This window comes from Sinocyclocheilus rhinocerous, unplaced genomic scaffold (genome assembly GCF_001515625.1).
Source record: "Sinocyclocheilus rhinocerous isolate Xijiao unplaced genomic scaffold, SAMN03320098_v1.1 scaffold214, whole genome shotgun sequence".
Classification (NCBI taxonomy): domain Eukaryota; kingdom Metazoa; phylum Chordata; class Actinopteri; order Cypriniformes; family Cyprinidae; genus Sinocyclocheilus; species Sinocyclocheilus rhinocerous.
In genome coordinates, this window is record NW_015657514.1 from 213,151 (window position 1) to 231,627 (window position 18,477).

Below are 18,477 nucleotides of genomic sequence, written 5' to 3' on the forward strand. Positions count from 1 at the left end.
TTGTGGTTTTAACTGTGATTATCATGATCTAAATGTATGCTACTATGGAAGACCAGTGGTCAATAAAAAAAAAATAACTCAAACAGTCAGAATAATTATATTTCACTATATTAAAATTAGGTTGCTAAAATAATTACAGATATTACTGATTTTGATAATAAACATAGATCGACATCTGCATCCTAACTTAAGCTACTATTAAATGTGTATTTCTCAGAGATTTCACATGACATGCAAGAAAAAAATAAATTGTGCGCACAATTTACTAATTCGTTCCCTCGATGTACTAAAACGTGCACACGATTACTATTTCGTTCCCTCGATTTACTAATTAGTTCCCTCGATTTGCTAAATCGTGTGCACAATTTATAAATCGAGGGAACGAATTAGTAAATCGTGGCGCACGATTTAGCCTACTATTTTTTTCCTGCATGCCATGTGCAAGACTCCGTACAAACCTGTTGCTTGATTTGAAACAATATTACTCATTAGAACGTGCAGAACTAAGAAATTATTTTTTTCTATTAAGATATTTATTTTGTTAAGGAAAAATGACTGGAAAAGTGTCATGTTCTGACCACAAAAAATGAACTGTCTTGTTTTTACAACTTTCATATTGGAGCAAAAATCTGCCTTTAAACTTGAAAGAAATAAAAATTTGACATTTATCGTGATAATTATCGATATCGACTGATATGAAAAAACATTATCATGATAATATTTTGGCCATATCGCCCAGCCCTATACACAGCCATTCAAAAGTGGGCTAGGAAAGTTTTTTTTTAATGTTTTTAAAGACGTCTCTTATGCTCATTAAGGCTGCATTTATTTGATCATAAATACAGTAAAAGCAGTAAAATTGTGAAATATTATTACAATTTAAAATAACTGTTCTCTATTTGAATAATTTTTTTAAATGTAATTTATTCCTGTGGTGCAAAGCTGAATTTTCAGGATCATTACTCCAGTCTTCAGTGTCACAAGATCCTTCAGATCTTACTCACCCCAAACTTTTGAATGGTAGTGTAAATTTTGATTGTATTTTCTCCTTATGTTTTTGTACAAAAAACACACTATTAACATTTTAATGGCTATTTTCTACTCTCTCTCTGACTTTTAAAATAAAAAAGGTCTGTTTTTAACTGCTGTATCTTCACATGTAAAATAAATAACAGTGATTTGCTGGTTAAGATGCAGGATTGTGATTTCTCGTGATATTTTTTTTTGCAATACCACTCACCTGCGCCATGACTTGATTAATACGCTGCACAGCCTCATGCGTGTCATCGGACAACGGCAGCGCCAGCGTTTGAGTGCGGACACGACCCTCCAGTAATTCCTGTACGGCACAGACCCGTGTCAGCGCTTTGTAACGGGCCTTCCTTAGGGGGACACTGCCACCCGTCTTAACCTGAGCCAGCCGCATGGCCACGTCCTGCACAGCCTCCACCAGCTCCTCACTGATCTCAAAGGCATCTTGAGCCTGGCCCTGCCGGAACGGCCCCACAACCCCTTCATTCAGCAAGTTCTGCACCTCCTGGGTCAGCTCCCCAATGGCCAGCCGAGACGGATGCGTAGCGTTGCCCTCCAGGTAGCGAAGCAGACCCTCCACCTCTCCTGCCGCACGCTTCCGAGCCTGCTGAAGCTCCGGCCGGCCCTCCGTCTCCACCTGGGTCAGGAAACAAAACATGGTTAAGAAGAACAAACTAGTGTGACTTCATACCGAACTAAAAAGTTGGATGGCCTGTCCTGACCTTATCGACCTCCAGCAGTAATCGGGTCAGCTCTCGCTCCAGTCGTTTGTACTCTCTGTCGCTCTGCAGGCCGCTGTAAGAGCACACCTGTGGGCCCAGGGTGGCAATCTCCCTTTGCACCTCGTCCAGCCGTAACAGGGCTGGGTGCTGCCCAGGGTACGGGCCCTGGGGTCCCGCATAACCTGTGAAGGGTCCTGGCATCTGCGGAGTCTGTGGCTGCTGACTGCCATGATCCATCGTCCTCTTCCCACCATCAAAGGGTTTCCTAAACAGGCTGAAGGAGAAGAGAGAGGTGAGAGCTGGTCAGGATGTGGAAATAGTGTGATGTTGGGACAATACAGTAGATGAATTTCAATACAAGTAAAAGAGAAGATTTTTATGGGTAGCTGGCAGGAAAACTACTTTAAACAATTCTTTTATTGTGCAGGTAGAATTTATGAGCTCATACTAATTGATAATAGCAGACTATATAGAATATTGTGAGAAAAATTCATTTTTTACACTGCATGACCATTTAAATGAACTAGTGAAAGCAGAAAGATGATTAAAACGGCAAAAAAACTAAATAGCAGCACCTAAAATTATACAATCGTTTCTTTAAACAAACTCTAGCATTCAAAATGTTTTGCTTTTGTTTTTGAAAGAAAACGTTTATGCTTACCAAGGCTGTATTTTATTTAATCAAAAATACAGTAAATTATTAATTATAAATGTCTTTACTGTCAGTTTTTGGAATAACTTACTGACCCCAAACTTTTGAACAGTAATGTACATTCAAATGTTATCAAATAAATAAATATAAGTTCACAGACATAGTGTGTGCTTCAACTACACGTATACAGTGGCCTCAAAAACAAGTTTCTGGTTCCCATTGACTTCCATAGTATGGAGAGTCAATGGGAACTAGAAACTGTTAGGTTGCCCACATTCTTCAAAATATCATGTTCCACAGAAGAATTACTTCACACGAGATTGGAATGTCATGAGGTTGAGTAAATGATGACAGCATTTTAATTTTTTAGTGAATTATCTCTAAAAGACACACTTAAAATGAATTTCATTGTATTAAATCAAAATAACAAAACATCAGGCAAACATGTGGTGACAAACAAATGTTTCTTCTTCCTGAATTACTTTACCCAGCAGGTAATTTTTAGTGGATGTCTATAATGAGAAGTTCAAAAAGAGGAAGGAGGAAAAAAAAAAAAAAAAAAACACTGCATTTTAATCCTGATCCAAACAAATATGCTGCATACATGCAACATGTACAGTTTTTAATCTAAATTACATAGTATAATTTCGAAATTTGAAGCAAAAACAATGGTTTGACTTCAGTTTTGTTTAATTATGCATAAAAAATATCTGCATGAAACAGAAACAGACGAGCAGAATGAGACGCAGATTCACTCTCTGCCAGCAGGTGGGGCTTAAAGCTTTTCCTGGTTTCCGCTGTAAACAAAGCAGCGCTGCACTTATGAACTTTAATATGCATTATACAGAGGCAAGATGAAAAGAAAAAATACCATCTAAACTTTTCTAAAGACAGTAAGTTCCCCTCAGACATACATTCATATAAACTCCTACACCTAAATGAATCGCGATTTGTTTAGCATCTCAACCGATTTGAATCGTCACATATTTAAATCGATTTTCAACCGGCTCGCGGTTAATCGTTACATCCCTAATATATACATATATTTTTTTTTTAATATAAAAAATACAAAACTATTCTCACCTCAGCAGTACAATTTAGACAATGTTCCAGCTGTACACGCATTACAAACTGAGGCATGAGTCAAAATAATTTTCTGTGGTAATTGAGAGTATGCCGCAGATGCTTGTGAAATATTAAACTGCATTTATTCCTGAATATTACTTTAATGCACAATACATTTACAACTGTGCAGTGAGAATGCAGTCCTTGTATACCTCAGGATCAAAGATGTCACGCTTGTTCTTGATAGCTTTTTTCCTCCAAAAGTACGCCTTGGGTGCTTTATCCTTTTATATAATAAACAGCTAGAAAGTTGTCGAGAAGAAAACTCATGGCAGTGTCAAATAAAATGATTACAGCAGCCATATATAAGTAAACATGTCCAAAAAAAGGCTCCAATCTACAACAAACCCAGTTAGATATTACTGTTGTGTTCAAAAATCTCAAATAAGAATACTCCCAAGAAACACCAAGGTTCACTTATGAGAACTTGTGAACAGTTCACCTAGCTTGTTGAATTTCTGCTCCCACAGTTGAGCAACAGTACGACGTTAGTGTGAATTCATGCTGTGATTGTAGGAGGGGAGGGAAGGGTCAGATAAGGATGAGTCAGAACATCATCTGTCCAGATGCTCCACCTGCTACCCAGCTTCCTGTCTCCCCTCCTTTATCGTTCTCCGCTATCCAGTAATTTAAGCAACCGAAGAGCTCTTATTATAGGTTGCAACTTCTCGAAAGTAAATATGGGCACAAACACTTTGGACTATGAAATCTGGGTTGAGCCAAAGAGCCAACATGCCATCCATGCCAGAGCTTATCAGTGGGCACTGCTAAATACATCACTGCTTCTCTCACCATTCATGGCATTCTGACACATCAGAGTCAATCCATTATTTTCTAAAGCTCAAATTTACATGGCCTGGCTGGGATAATAGTTTTATGGATAGTCCCCAATGAATATATTGCAACCATTCATCACAGAAAATGGCTATAAGTATACTGTAAAAAAAATGGCTGTGAATTTAACAGTAAAAGACTGTAAAAATGCTACAGTAAAAACCTGTTAAATGGTTAACGGTAAGTTGCCCTAATATATACGTTGAAAAACTGTATTGGACATTACATGTAATTTTATGGTAGTATACCGTTTTTAGAAGTGAAAAAGAAAAACGTATAATTTACAGTGAATAACCCAGAATTCCCTGCGTTACATTCGAGCGGCAACCTCCCGCTCTCTCTCGTGAAGCCAACAAGGAAGTTACTTAAACTGTAATTCGTCAACTGGCCGCTAGAGGCTGGCTGCAAAAGGGAGTCAGAAAAAAACATGTTTACAGCCTGGTTCAAAAATTATTTTGGTCTATATAGCTAATTTTGCCCTTCATGACAACTGTGAGGGGGGTGAATTTTTTTATAACTCATCCGTTTATTTCAAATTTGACTTTTTTTGTTGAAATAATTATGTTTCTTAGTTTTTTCTTATCAGTTTTGTACAGAAGGGTTGTATGTTTGAGATAATGCTGTTAAATTAATGTGTATTGCATTATATCAGTTTCATGTGTTACCATGATGGTGTTTAGTGTTTGTGTGAATGACACTGTGACCACCTGCTTTTGGTGGTTATCAGTGTATTACAAAGGTACAAATCAGTTTTCAGTACTTCAATAGGTTGGTATATTAACATTATCAGTTCATGTAATTACGGTATTTAAATGTAAATTGAAGTAAAAAACATATTTTACGGATTTTTTTATTTTAATTTTCTTGCCTTCTGTATCCTTACAGCCCTCATCAATAAGGCTCATGAACCACTTCATTGACTCCAAAACAAACCCCTAAATTCACTTTTACACAACAAACAACCAATAATGTGGATATACAGACTTGATTCCAAATAGCACACATATTATCTTACCAATGCACCTTATTGAATTTAACACCGATAAAACTGTATAAAGGTTTAGATCATATAATTTTCACAACTCACAACTTTCAAAACTATTTAATGGAGCTTTTGTCAGCTAAAGGGTTTTTTCGGAAACACATTTTGTCAGCTAAACAGTTTGTATGTTAAGCAACAGAACAATTGATTGAACAAACTGTACTTCTATCCCGCAGCTTTGTTGTAAAATAATAATATATAAAAAAAAAAATCTCTGGATTATTCACAATTACGCCCTACTGAAACTGATGGAGGTCTAAAGTAACTAGACTACTAGACTAACTAAAACAGTTCTCTGTTCATGGAGACTAAAAGCAATGTCTCATCATCACAATGATCATGATGTATTAAATTTTTTCTTAAAGTATACTGTAAAAAACATAGTTAAATTTAGGCTATGAACTGTCAGCTGTGCATGCCAGAAATTCACAGTAAAAATACTGTGACAACCAACAGGGCAACACACGTGGCACTAAAATTATGCAATAAACATTAATATAACAAATAATAAACAAACTACACTACGGAAAATCCATAAAAATATGACCTAATGTACTGTGTACTATTTGTACCTTCATAATGTAATATGAAGGCATTGATTCTGTATTGATTTTTCACAGGTGTTTTACCCATGTTGTGTTTTAAAGTTAAATTAAATGTCTGTTAAATTAATGGATAATGTCCTGGCAGAACAAGATCATTATCTTTAATTATTACAATAAAAATGACCAGACTTCTATGTCAGTTACTGAGACTAATAGCAGGGTTCTTCAAACTTCAGCATCAACACTAGGGAGGGAGTCGAGATTCTGGAACTGTCCACAGCAGCTCTGATGCTGATGTTACCGGCGAGATCATGGAGGCTGAATGCAAAACACATCTCATCATCATCATCATCATATGTGCCATCATGAAGAGTGTCTTACAGCTGTACCCTGATACATGAACCAGGAACGTAACATGCCCCCCACCCCCCAGTATGGGTTTTGCAATGGCTGATTCTTAAATTACTACATTTGTTCGTCCCCCAGTAGTCTACTGAATATATGGCTACATCCGTGACATAAACAATAAAATCAATAAAGCAGAGTTAGAATATAACACAAACCTGAACATGCTTCACCACAGTGGTGCTTTCTGTAACCTGACATCGCTGTGCCTGGATTTACATGAATGAAACCATGGCAGAAGGACATTTTTATTGCTTCTGAACACCAGCCAACCTTATCCGACACAACCCGAGCATATCTCACCACCTCTTCCTAAAATGCGCAGCATATTTCTCACCTTTTCAACGCGCCGAAAACGTTCGCGCACATGTCTAGCGGACCCCGTTTCCATCAGCTGCGCTGCTGAAATGTTTTGCACGGTGCAACACTCCAGTAATTTCTGGATCGTGGACTTGCAGTGACACTGGCAGAGACTGGCATTTAGAGCAGCAGTAGCAGCATCACATCGGTATGGACTGCATTCCTGCCCCTCCCCTTCCCTCCCACTATAAGCGCTAGTGATTCATCTCAGTGACTCTTTTGAATCAGTTCGCTAAATGAGTCATTCAGTGACTCTTTATGCAGTTACATCGTTACGCCGGTAGGTGGCGCCGGGTGAGTGTCATTTTGTGTGGTATTCGCCTAAACAAATTAGGAATTACATTTATTTTAATCGTGTATGGTTATTAGTAGTGCTGTCAAACGATTAATCGTGATTAATCGCATCCAAAATAAAAGTTGTTAGTGATTCATCTCAGTGACTCTTGTGAATCAGTTCGCTAAATGAGTCATTCAGTGACTCTTTATGCAGTTACATCGTTACGCCGGTAGGTGGCGCCGGGTGAGTGTCATTTTGTGTGGTATTGAATCTTTCACTTTGAGTCATTGATGACTGAAATAAGATTTATTATCCTTTTTAATTTTTGCCTGCCTACAAATCTTTTAAGAAAACATAAGTGTTTTTTCTCACAAATTACAACAAAGCATATCTTACATTTTACCCCATTTAAACTGCCTGACATGACCTTTAATTAAGCTATAGAAAAAAAATGGTAATCGCTAGGGCTGCACGATAAATCGCATGCGATATTTAACGTGCATCTTGTCAGAAAAGCCGGTTCTGTAATCAGCGGTAAATCTCCATCACGTGCTGCTTTCACATTGAGCAGCATTAACTACACAGAGCCGTTGTTCACTGACCAGCTGCGCAAAACCACGTTCATATTCGCGCTATTTTTTGTGCAGCTCGTCAGTGAACAACGGCTCTGTGTAGTTAATGCTGCTCAATGTGAAAGCACGCACGTGATGGAGATTTACCGCTTTAAATATATTTATATATAATATAAATTATAAGAATATAAATATATACATGCAAACATTTGTAAATATTTTCAAAATATATATTGTATGTGTGTGTATTTGTATATACATCATAAATATACACAGTACACGCACATATATTATGTAAATAAGAGATTAATCGTTATTAATCGTTTGACAGCACTAGTTAGTTATTTTTTTACACATTCATAATTCTGTTTTGAGAAGGAGATGGATTCACATGCCAAGATCAACAAACATTCTCTGGTTCATTCAGCTGCTGATCAGCCTGGTGTTTGTTTGTCTTTCAATCATTGTCACTCCAAATCTCATTCAGACTAAAACATTGACTGAATTCAGAATAGCATACTACTCGTATCAGGCTAGTTATGCAGATGACATAACTGCAGCACACGGTTACAATAAAAAGAACATCATCATCCATTGGCGTGGACGATAATATTGATATCATTATAGTTATCATTCTTGCTTTAAATACACACTTCAGTTATGTTGTATTTTGGCTTCTGATTGGTTGTGAATATTTGTTTTTATCATTCATCAGCTGGAAAAAAAATTGTTCTGAAAGTGATTCCAACAATATTGTTCCTCCGTCATTGTCATTGTCGTTATAGCTATGCCACGGATTCCATATTCTCATAGAATTATTAATAAAACTTTATAGTCAAGTTATATTTATCGTCCCTGGTGTCAATAGGTCTGTTGACACCAAAAACGATAATTAGCTTCTATATTGTAAATATTTTAGTTTTAAATTTAAATTTTAGCTTTAGATTCTGATTGGCTGTCAGTGTTTTTTTAAGTGTTGATTCATCAGTTGGAAAAAAATGTTCTAAATGTGATTCCAACAACATATTTCCTCTGTTATGCTTATAACGTGTGGACTTCCCTATTCTCATAGAATCAGAATATCAAAACTTCATTATCTTCCTTGACTGTAAGAGTATAAAGGTCGAATATGAAAATAGGCATATAAAAATACAAAACAGATAAAAAAAGATATACATATATAAGACATATAAAGACATTTCCATTCTGCCAAGATATTGGCACTGGTAAATCCAACCAATTAAATATTCCTTCGCATTCCTCCTCACTACTTGCACGTGCTAAAGTCAATATCTAAAGATAGCAGTGCAGTCAAAAGGGAGAGACTTCAGTAAACGAAAAATATCAATGGATGGTGTATAGAAGTGAACGAGAATGATTCACTTAAAAGACTCGTTCAAAATCAGCGATTCGTTCACAAACGAAACACCACACTGGGGAGACCATTCCTCACACCAGGAGGGATCCCTCATACTGTAACATCTTCAACATGGCCACATTTGCCTGATCAATAAATAAAACCATCTCTCCGTAACCTGAGGCACGGCATATCGATACAGCACGGAATCTACTGGCTCCCCTCCCTTCGTATTTTTTTATAAACACATTTAGGCGATAAAGTCAAAAGTGAACTCCCTTCCACAACACAAAAGTGGTTTCATCTTTTATGCACAACAACGTCAACTGTACACGTAATAGCTGAGCTCCGTGAAACAGTTTAAAACGACACAAATGACTTTTTAAAATAATCCGCGTTTAGCTCGCTGCTATTAGGTCCATTTAAAGCACACAAAAGACATTGATCAGCTCTCATTAAGAGCTCACAGCAGTGCAAGGTTGAGGCGTTGTATTAATTAAACACATCATCATATGAATACATGTCTTATTAAACATGATGTTTGACGGGCTGTCCATCCTACCTGCATAACCAGCGGGCAGCCATTGGTGCGTCTGTGTTTACAGGTTAAACACAACGCAATTTTCGTTTACAACCACCGGGCATACATGTCTAATGACATAAACTAGCTGGCCAAGCGAGAACAAACGAGTTACGAAGAGTTTGAATTCATTAAACGCCAATAACACGTGTCATGTGTTGTTGTCAAATTGTTTTCAGGCGTTTTAAATTAGCGCGAGAATATAACAAAATTATATAACGTTACTCCCTATCATTCAAAAAAAACTGGGGTCAGTAAGATTTTTAAATGTTTTTGAAAGAAGCTTCTTATATGCTCACCAAGGCTGCATATATTTACCCAAAATACAGTAAAACAGCAATGTTATTGCAATTGTACAAAGTTTTAATTTATTCCTGTGATGATGTATTTCCAGCATGATTACTCCAGTGTCACGGGATCTTTCAGAAATCTTTCTAATATGCGGATTTGCTAATAACCTTATTGATATCACAGAAGAAATGGTACTGTTTTTGTTATGTAAATATATTAAAAAAAAATGCGGATTTGCTGTGACATATATTTTTTTTTACAGTGATACATTTTCAGGATTCTTTAATAAATAGAATTTAAATTCAAATATTCAAAAACACTATTTAAAATGGAATTCTCATGTAACAATATAAAAATATTTACTGAAAGCATTTGTTTCTTTTCAAGCACACACACACATACATACATACATAAATGGGTTAGTCAAAAAAAAAGTTCTACAATGCAGATTATATTGCCATATAAACATAAACGTTTACGTGCAAACTTGTTGGTTTTATAGTTTCGTAACTCATGGAATGTTTTGGTCGTTCAGTTTGATTTAAATCCGAAGTACATGATGTAGAACGCGCCAGAGAGTTACAAAAATCTGTATTTTTGTTGGAAATATAATTCACATAAAACACAATGCACTCTTTACAGAACGCGATATGTTGCTTTTTTTCTCAGAAAACAATTATATATATATCCTCTCTTGTAGGAAGTACTGATGCATGAGTGAGGGAAAGGACTTTTATTTTAAAATCATCCACCATGTTAAAATTGTACTGAAGATTCATGCTGTCACTGAAGGGTTGGGCATACTATGCTGAATAAAACCTTAAAAATAATAAATAAACCTTAAAAATATATTTACTTATGGACTAGAGAATTTAGAGGGAAAATTTTTATTGAGGTAAAGAAGGTTTTTTTTCTCCGTTTTTTTTTCTTGTCCTCTCATTATGAAGGGTAAACGCTGGTCCACACTCCAATACAGTAGGTGGCGATAATGCACCTTAACATTGGTGTTACCCGCCATAAAACAGAAGAAGAAGGAGAAGATGCTGTCACTGAGGCCAGGAGAAATTGTACTTATTAATTCTGATCAAGGCAATCAATGACTTATCAACGATGAATGTAAAAGCAGGTAGCAATTTAATATTTAGGTCTCTGCGTCCGTGTTACACACACGCTCCTCTGTCATTAAGGAGTTCCTATCGAGGTCATCGACAAAGCGCAAGCCAACCTCCAAAACATGCTAAACGAGCAGAGGTTTGTCGTTCACCAACTCTGTCAAATTAACAGCAGTGTAACTGTTCTTCTACACATCTGACACTTATATGCACTATGGCACGCATAAAAATGAGCCAATTAAATGTAATTATTACTGCTTTTTTATTTAGAAATGTAACTTACATATACACTGGAGCACAAAACCAGTCTTAAAGGGGTCATATGATGCGATTTCAAGTTTTCCTTTCTCTTTGGAGTAGCACGGGTATGTTTGTAGCAATAGCCAAAAAATAAATTGTATTGGTCAAAATTATAGATTTTATCATTAGGATATTAAGTAAAGATCATGTTCCATGAAAATATTTTGTACATTTCCTGCCATAAATATAGCAAAACTTAATTTTTGATTAGTAATATGCATTGCTAAGAACTTAATTTGGACAACTTTAAAGGCGATTTTTTTTTCAATGTTTAGATTTTTTTTTGCACCCTCAGATTCCAGATTTTCATACCATACATCAATGGAAAGCTTATTTATACAGTTTAGTATAAATCACAATTTCAAAAAATGTACCCTTATGACTGGTTTTGTGGTCCAGGGTCACATATATATTTTCTTTCAGGTTTCTTAATTCCTATTGATGTTTAATGCTCATATATCATTTTAATAATACACATAGTTACTACTGTAGGTGCAGTTGCCTGACGTTGCCTAATTTTAACCAGATTTATAGTTGTTTCTTGTTTTTTGGAAATTTCTTATGCTGCCTTGTTTTAATCCTTTTATTATAGAGGACTGGATTCAGTCCAGCAGCAACATCAAAATATGACTGGATCGGTCCACCAGACAGACTGTCAAACCTGAGGCCGATCATATATCACATCCCAGAGAATGAGACACCACAGGAAAGGAAGTTGAGGCGTCTGAGACAGGAGACTGAAGACTGGAACCATGAGTTCTGGGCCAACCAGAACTTCACATTTAGCAAGGTGTGAACCACAGTTGTACGGTGCAAGCTTAAAAACCACACAGTTTGATGCAGGAAACACATTTAACATGTTGAGTGATTACTGTAACTATTGAACTCCTCCATGAAGTTCTTCCTTTACCATTATATCACCACTAGGGGGCAGTTTTGTGTTGTGAATGTTTCTTCCCGTAAATGCTTGCAGAATATGTTTAATATGCAGTAGAAATACTGCTTCTTTTTTTTTTTACTCTTAGCAACCGCATAACAATGCTGGCGAATTTTGCACAGACAAGCACCACTCACCTCATCAAGTTCATATTGTTCCATTTATTTATTTATTTTCTAACAGGAAAAGGAAGAATATGTGAGATCACAACTGTCAGCAAAAGGGTTGTCAGAGAGAGATGATGATGGTGAGCTGTCTAAATATGAACACAACCTACAGTATATTTATCACACATAACCAAATGTACATGTGTAAGAATCGATGATCATTGAAGAACTCCTATTGATCGACCTGATAATTGAATCTTAAAGTTGTTTGGGACATGCCTTCTGTATAATGTGCCATTTATTATGGTTCCAGGAAGGAAAAGGACTTTAAGCAGTGAGGAAATGGCAGTATTTTACAAACACTTTTTAGACAAAAACATTACAAGACATGCCAGTTATAACAGGTGAGATAAATACTCAAATACATACAATAATATAATAAAACCTGTTGTATATAATCCTCTACATGCCTTCTGCCATGTGATTGATAATTCATGCTTCTTTTAACAAGTAAAAGACTTGTTTATTTGTTAATCTCTCAATCATCACTGTATTACATTGCATTATATGTTTTACCCCCACAATAAAACTACAGAACTTTGATCAAGCATTTAAATATCATCTTACTAAAACATTTATGATATTTATATGCATGTTATGTAAATAGTCTGCTATAAAGATCTCACTGATTTACACTACAAGCTGTCAGAATTGCATCTTGCTTTTTAGCCATATAAATATCAGCAACTGCAGCAACTTGCATATTTTGCTTGGTTTTGGCCACTGAATAAAACTAAGGTGTTTTTATCCTCCTTGAGCTCCATATTAATCTATATCATATTAAATAAGCCATAAAAGCTTAATGTATCAAATATGATACTCAACAGTTATACTGTTACTCAACACTTGCGAACTTTTGTGTAAAGGCTTAATGTACTCTTCCATTAAAAAAAAGGCTTTTTAAATATGTCAGGCTTTACAGGGTTAATACCATGTTATTTATTTCTTCCGTATCATCTTTTTAATCAGGGAATGGTATAGACGGAACTTCACCATTACACTTCTGATGGCGAAAGTAGCTCTGCACAACACATGGAGGACACTGACTGGATAGACGAGGGGAACTGGACGAGAGGAAGGCAAAACTACATGAAATGCAAATAAAGACTGTAAATCAATCACTGCTGATTTGGTATTGTCTCAATGTGAAAGTGAAAGCACATGGAGAAGCTGTTAATTTTTATAATCTCAGTCTGATAACCCTTCGAAACCTGATAGTTACTGCAGCTACACGTGGAGTGGAAATATGTGCGGTTCTGTAGAAGCCTTTAGAACGCTACAGGCACGTCTTAAAGCGATAGATCACCCAAAACTGAACATTTTATTAAAGGGGTCATATGATGCTTTTTTAAAGATCATTATTTTGTGTATTTGGTGTAACAGAATATGTTGACATGCTTTAATGTTCAAAAATATTTTTCAAATACTGTACATTATTGTAGGTCCTCTATGCCCCGCCTCTCTCAAACGCTTCGTTTTACACCTAAAAGATGATAGAGTAAAAGTGTGTCTCTGCGAATCAAACATGATTTTAGAAAATGTTTGGTAAATAAAAACAGGATATTAAAATAAATTATTTAATTTAAAGCTAAATTATTTGCTACTTTGTATTATTTTGTATAAATCAGTCAGATAATATATACAAGCACCATACAATCCATGAACTGCCATATCGAGGTACATAAAATACAGTTTAAGATAATTAATATTTAAGATTAGGCTAATAATTAACAAAATTGTGAATAAAAGCCAAAATAGGGTTTCTTAATTTCTCAGGGTGTGTCTGGAGTATGGAAATGTAAAACACTTACACTTATGGCTAACTCCACTCCTCTCAGTTCCAGACCGGCTTTCTGTTTGTGTATTGCATGGTGACACAAAGCTTGTTGCATTGGCTTTTTTACCTCTTTTTGTTGGCAGAGAGGAAATATAAACTCAGAACAGTATGATGCTCAATATTAACATCATAAACAAAATGGAAATTTGGCAAATGCCTTGTTTATGACATTTACTAAATAAAACTACAAGGTTCAAAGTAAATTTTACAAAAATTATAATTTCAGCTAATATCAAAAGCTTGAGTAATCTAATAATTACTAATATTGCATACATAAATGAAAAGAACTTAAAAATACTGCAACATGGATTCGATCTGGCAAATGCTATTAATGAAATGTACTAAATAAAAAGTAAAATTAACAGAAACAATTAATGCAGCTAATATATACAGTATATATATATATATATATATATATATATATAAAACATAATAATTTATGCATTTAGCAGACGCTTTTATCCAAAGCGACTTACAGTGCATTTCAGGCTATACATTTTTTACCAGTATGTGTGTTCCCTGGGAACTATCCATATATATATATACTGTATATACACACACACACATATATACACATACATATACAGAGTAGAATGTCAAACAATATCGCTCTCCTTTAATCCTGGGATGACATCATAATGAGGAGGAGGGAACCTGCTTGGAGAAACACAACGCCATTTTCACTGAGTGCAGCTCCAGACAGATGCGTCTGAGCTGAGACCTCAGTGTTTTCGCCGTCGCACATTATGACTGTGTGATTATGAGACTATTGTCTCTGCGCCACTCTGTGATTTGAGCTCGTGCTGGTGGAATAGGACTGTCAGTGGCAGGAACTTCCCCCGTCGAGCGCCGGAAGACTGGACACGCACACAACTGCCCCAAACCCTCACAATCAGGCTGCGGAGCGTTATATTGACTGGAGGTTCGTGGAGGGACGAGGAGGAGCAAACCCTGTTACGGTTGTGTGTGATCTGGATGCTCCGCAGAACGGTAAGATGTTGATCATGCTAACGAGCTAACAGTTAACCCGAGGCTCGCAGGGAGTGTCGGAATACCTGTCAAATGACTGCTTACATCGCTTTTAAACGACACAGAGATCGCCTTCTCTTTATTAGAGCTGGTTAATCGTTTGGATGGGTGCTCGTGTTTGATATTGAGAGTCAGATGTGTGATATTAAGTCAGAGCGGGAGTAAGGGAAGGCAAAAGCCCAGTCAGGCCATGACACACAGCAGATGAGTGTAGTCACTGCACCAGAGAGCTGTCTATGATACAGCCCTAAACCATCCAGAGAATCAGTGTTAAACCAGTAATAGATCTGTGTTAATTCATTGTTAGTCACTGCACCAAAGATGTGTTCATGATACAGCCCTAAAACATTGGTGCTCAATCCTGGACATTTTTGAGCCTTTGTTGAATATACCCGATTTATATCATAAGTTGCAGTGCTGGGGTCTTCCAGGATTGAGGACCACTGCCCTAAACCAGAATATCAGTGTTAAATAAGCTGAAAAACACTGCAACGGGAATCAGACTATGAACCATTTCTCAACCTGTGATAAAGCATTTCTGCAATAATAATAATAATTGTTATTACCGTATATATATATATATATATATATATGTATGTATGTATGTATTGTATGTGTATGTATATTTACTCACAGTGGTGGCCAAAATAATTAGAACACTTGGCATATTTAAGAGGATTCAGTTGTTTTTGTTGAATTGGCCATTACAATACCCATAAAACGAACTATTGTCTGAACTACCTGTGACAGAAGGAATCTGCTGGAACATTGAAAATGATGGACTGGCTCCCTCAAAGTGTATGTATGTATGTATGTATTGTATGTGTATGTATATTTACTCACAGTGGTGGCCAAAATAATTAGAACACTTGGCATATTTAAGAGGATTCAGTTGTTTTTGTTGAATTGGCCATTACAATACCCATAAAACGAACTATTGTCTGAACTACCTGTGACAGAAGGAATCTGCTGGAACATTAAAAATGATGGACTGGCCCCCTCAAAGTCCGGACCTCAACCCCATCGAGCTAATTTGGGGCGAGTTGGAAAATAAACTGGACAGATCTATTGTACATTCAAAGGAAAGCCTTTGGCTTGAGTTGCAGAAGGCATGGGGTAACATTAGTGTTGAAGTTCTCAGGAAATATATCGACACTATGCCAGAGAGATGTGCAGCTGTAATTGCTGCAAAAGGTGGACATACCAAATAACAAAAAGTCTAAATAAAAACAGTACGACTCACTTCATCTGATATTTGTTGTGCTCAGAGGCAGAGCAAACATCTGCATGTTTCATGAACATTATGAAATGAAATCATGTTTTGGAGGCAAAAAGGTCAATATTTTCAGATCTGTCAGGTGTGCTAATAATTTTGTCCACCACTGTAATTATGTAAGTATCTATCTATCTATATATATATATATATAGATAGATAGATACTTACATAATTACAGTGGTGGACAAAATTATTAGCACACCTGACAGATCTGAAAATATTGACCTTTTTGCCTCCAAAACATGATTTCATTTCATAAAGTTCATAAAACATGCAGATGGTTGCTCTGAGCACAATAAATATCAGATGAAGTGAGTCGTACTGTGCTTATCCACTTTGACTTTAATATTTGGTATGTCCACCTTTTGCAGCAATTACAGCTGCACATCTCTCTGGCATAGTGTCGATATATTTCCTGAGAACTTCAACACTAATGTTACCCCATGCCTTCTGCAACTCAAGCCAAAGGCTTTCCTTTGAATGTACAAAAGATCTGTACAGTTTATTTTCCAACTCGCCCCAAATTTGCTTGATGGGGTTGAGGTCCTGACTTTGAGGGGGCCAGTCCATCATTTTTAATGTTCCAGCAGATTCCTTCTGGATATTTATAGAAGTTCACAGAACTGACTCGGCAACAGCTGAGTAAAACAGTTTCATCTGAGCATGTGGCACTTTAAGCATTATCGTATCGCATATCGAATATCGAATATCGCATTATTTAATGAGTTATCGCATATCGCATTTTTCTTCAATATCGCACAGCCCTAACACACACATTTATACACACAGCTTTTTTAAAAAGAAGACTGTTCACCAAGGCTGTATTTATTTGATCAAAATAAAATAAAATTAATACTTTTATTCAGCAAGGACACATTAAATTGATCAAAAGTGACAGTTAAGACATTTGTTACAAAATATTTCAAATAAATGCTGTTCTTTTGAAATTCATATTCATCAAAAAAATCCTGAAAAATGTATCATGTTTCCACAAAATTATTAAGCATTAAAATCTTTTCAACACTGGTCAAGAACCAATATTAAAAACCGAGCACCAAATCAGCATATTAAAATAATTTCTGAAGGATCACGTGACAGTGAAAACTGGAATAATGGCTGCTGAGAAGTCTGCTTTGCATCATAGGAATATATTGAATTTTAAAGTATATAAAACAGAAATAATATTGTAATAATTTTTCACAATATTAATGTTTTTACAGTATTTTTGATCAAATAAATGCAGTAGTGAGCATAAGAGACTCCCCAAACATTTAAACAATCTCAGCTATGTCTGAAATGCATTCAAACTTATTCGTAACCATTTGAAATAATTTTGCTGATCACGACTCTGCTCTCTAGTTAAGTTTTTCTCTATTAAGAGCTGCCTAATTCTCTAATAAATGTCTTAATGAACTGGTTCTGCTGGTCTCAGATGACGCCTTTAAATAGGTGCTTGTTAGACCATTGACTGAGTGATGAATAGTATCAAATGAAATTGTGTGCTTCAAGGAATTAGTTTTAATTGTTTTGAATAAAACACGTCATCTTTAGCCCTATTCGCACGGGATTAGTATTACCTGGTGACCTCCAGTCATTTGTAATAATTGTGGAGGTTGTCTGTGATCTTAATCCCGTGCGAATAGGGCTTTTGTCTCACCAATATCGTTGAACTCACTGTAATCCAAATATTGGATTAAAAAAAAGAACTGATTTCATGAAGAGCTTGGAATCATCTGAGCACAAGGTGCTTGATCTTGCTGCATGACGTGGATCTTTTGTAGTTAGTATGCAGATGGCTTGCTCTGCTCAGTTGACATACAGTCCGTCTTTGCTCAGTGAAAGCATTTGTGTTTTGGTGAAGGAGATGCAGTCTCTGAGCGGTGTGAGTGTGTGGCCAGCTGCAAGCTCGGGCTCCGCTGCAGTGGCTTTTCAATGAGAAGGTGGCTGGTTCTCCTCTGGGGAATCAATGGGGCAGTTATAAATTTGGCTTCTCACAGGAACACAAGTACAATTTATAGCCACTCA

General features: G+C 36.2%; 3 protein-coding genes across 12 annotated transcripts in view; 2 read left to right on the forward strand and 1 right to left on the reverse strand.

The window, feature by feature from the left end:
- The window catches only part of LOC107721222 (BAG family molecular chaperone regulator 5-like), a 12,912-nt gene extending 3,330 nt beyond the window's left edge, over positions 1-9,582 (reverse strand). For 3 of the 4 annotated variants that reach the window (XM_016529132.1, XM_016529130.1, XM_016529129.1), the window contains exons 1-3: positions 6,695-6,885; positions 1,755-2,028; positions 1,241-1,669 (exon numbers count right to left, since the gene is read on the reverse strand). In XM_016529132.1, the coding sequence (XP_016384618.1) occupies positions 1,241-1,669; positions 1,755-2,028; positions 6,695-6,726 (735 nt within the window). In that variant the 5' untranslated portion in view covers positions 6,727-6,885. Of the gene's footprint in view, positions 1-1,240; positions 1,670-1,754; positions 2,029-6,694; positions 6,886-9,485 lie in introns of those variants that run through there. The other variant, XM_016529131.1, reaches the window with a different exon arrangement.
- A 1,201-nt stretch (positions 9,583-10,783) lies between these two features.
- On the forward strand, positions 10,784-13,632 carry LOC107721215 (apoptogenic protein 1, mitochondrial-like). Its single transcript, XM_016529110.1, has 5 exons — positions 10,784-11,045; positions 11,799-11,996; positions 12,327-12,390; positions 12,564-12,654; positions 13,280-13,632. Exons 1-5 carry the CDS (start codon positions 10,905-10,907, stop codon positions 13,362-13,364), a joined length of 579 nt encoding a protein of 192 aa, XP_016384596.1. The 5' UTR covers positions 10,784-10,904; the 3' UTR covers positions 13,365-13,632.
- A 1,169-nt stretch (positions 13,633-14,801) lies between these two features.
- The window catches only part of LOC107721224 (kinesin light chain 1), a 49,124-nt gene continuing 45,448 nt past the window's right edge, over positions 14,802-18,477 (forward strand). For 2 of the 7 annotated variants that reach the window (XM_016529135.1, XM_016529136.1), the window contains exon 1: positions 14,802-15,137. The gene's annotated coding sequence lies outside the window, so the exon portion shown is untranslated. The remainder of the gene's footprint in view (positions 15,138-18,477) is intronic. The other 5 variants (XM_016529137.1, XM_016529138.1, XM_016529139.1 and 2 more) reach the window with 4 other exon arrangements.

What these genes read in the sequence shown, in the direction of transcription:
- LOC107721215 (XM_016529110.1), top strand. Translation starts at nt 10,905, where the DNA reads ATGAATGTAAAAGCAGGTAGCAATTTAATATTTAGGTCTCTGCGTCCG. An exon ending in AACATGCTAAACGAGCAGAG is followed by an intron (nt 11,046 to 11,798) that starts GTTTGTCGTTCA and finishes CTTTTATTATAG; the next exon opens with AGGACTGGATTCAGTCCAGC. An exon ending in AGAACTTCACATTTAGCAAG is followed by an intron (nt 11,997 to 12,326) that starts GTGTGAACCACA and finishes ATTTTCTAACAG; the next exon opens with GAAAAGGAAGAATATGTGAG.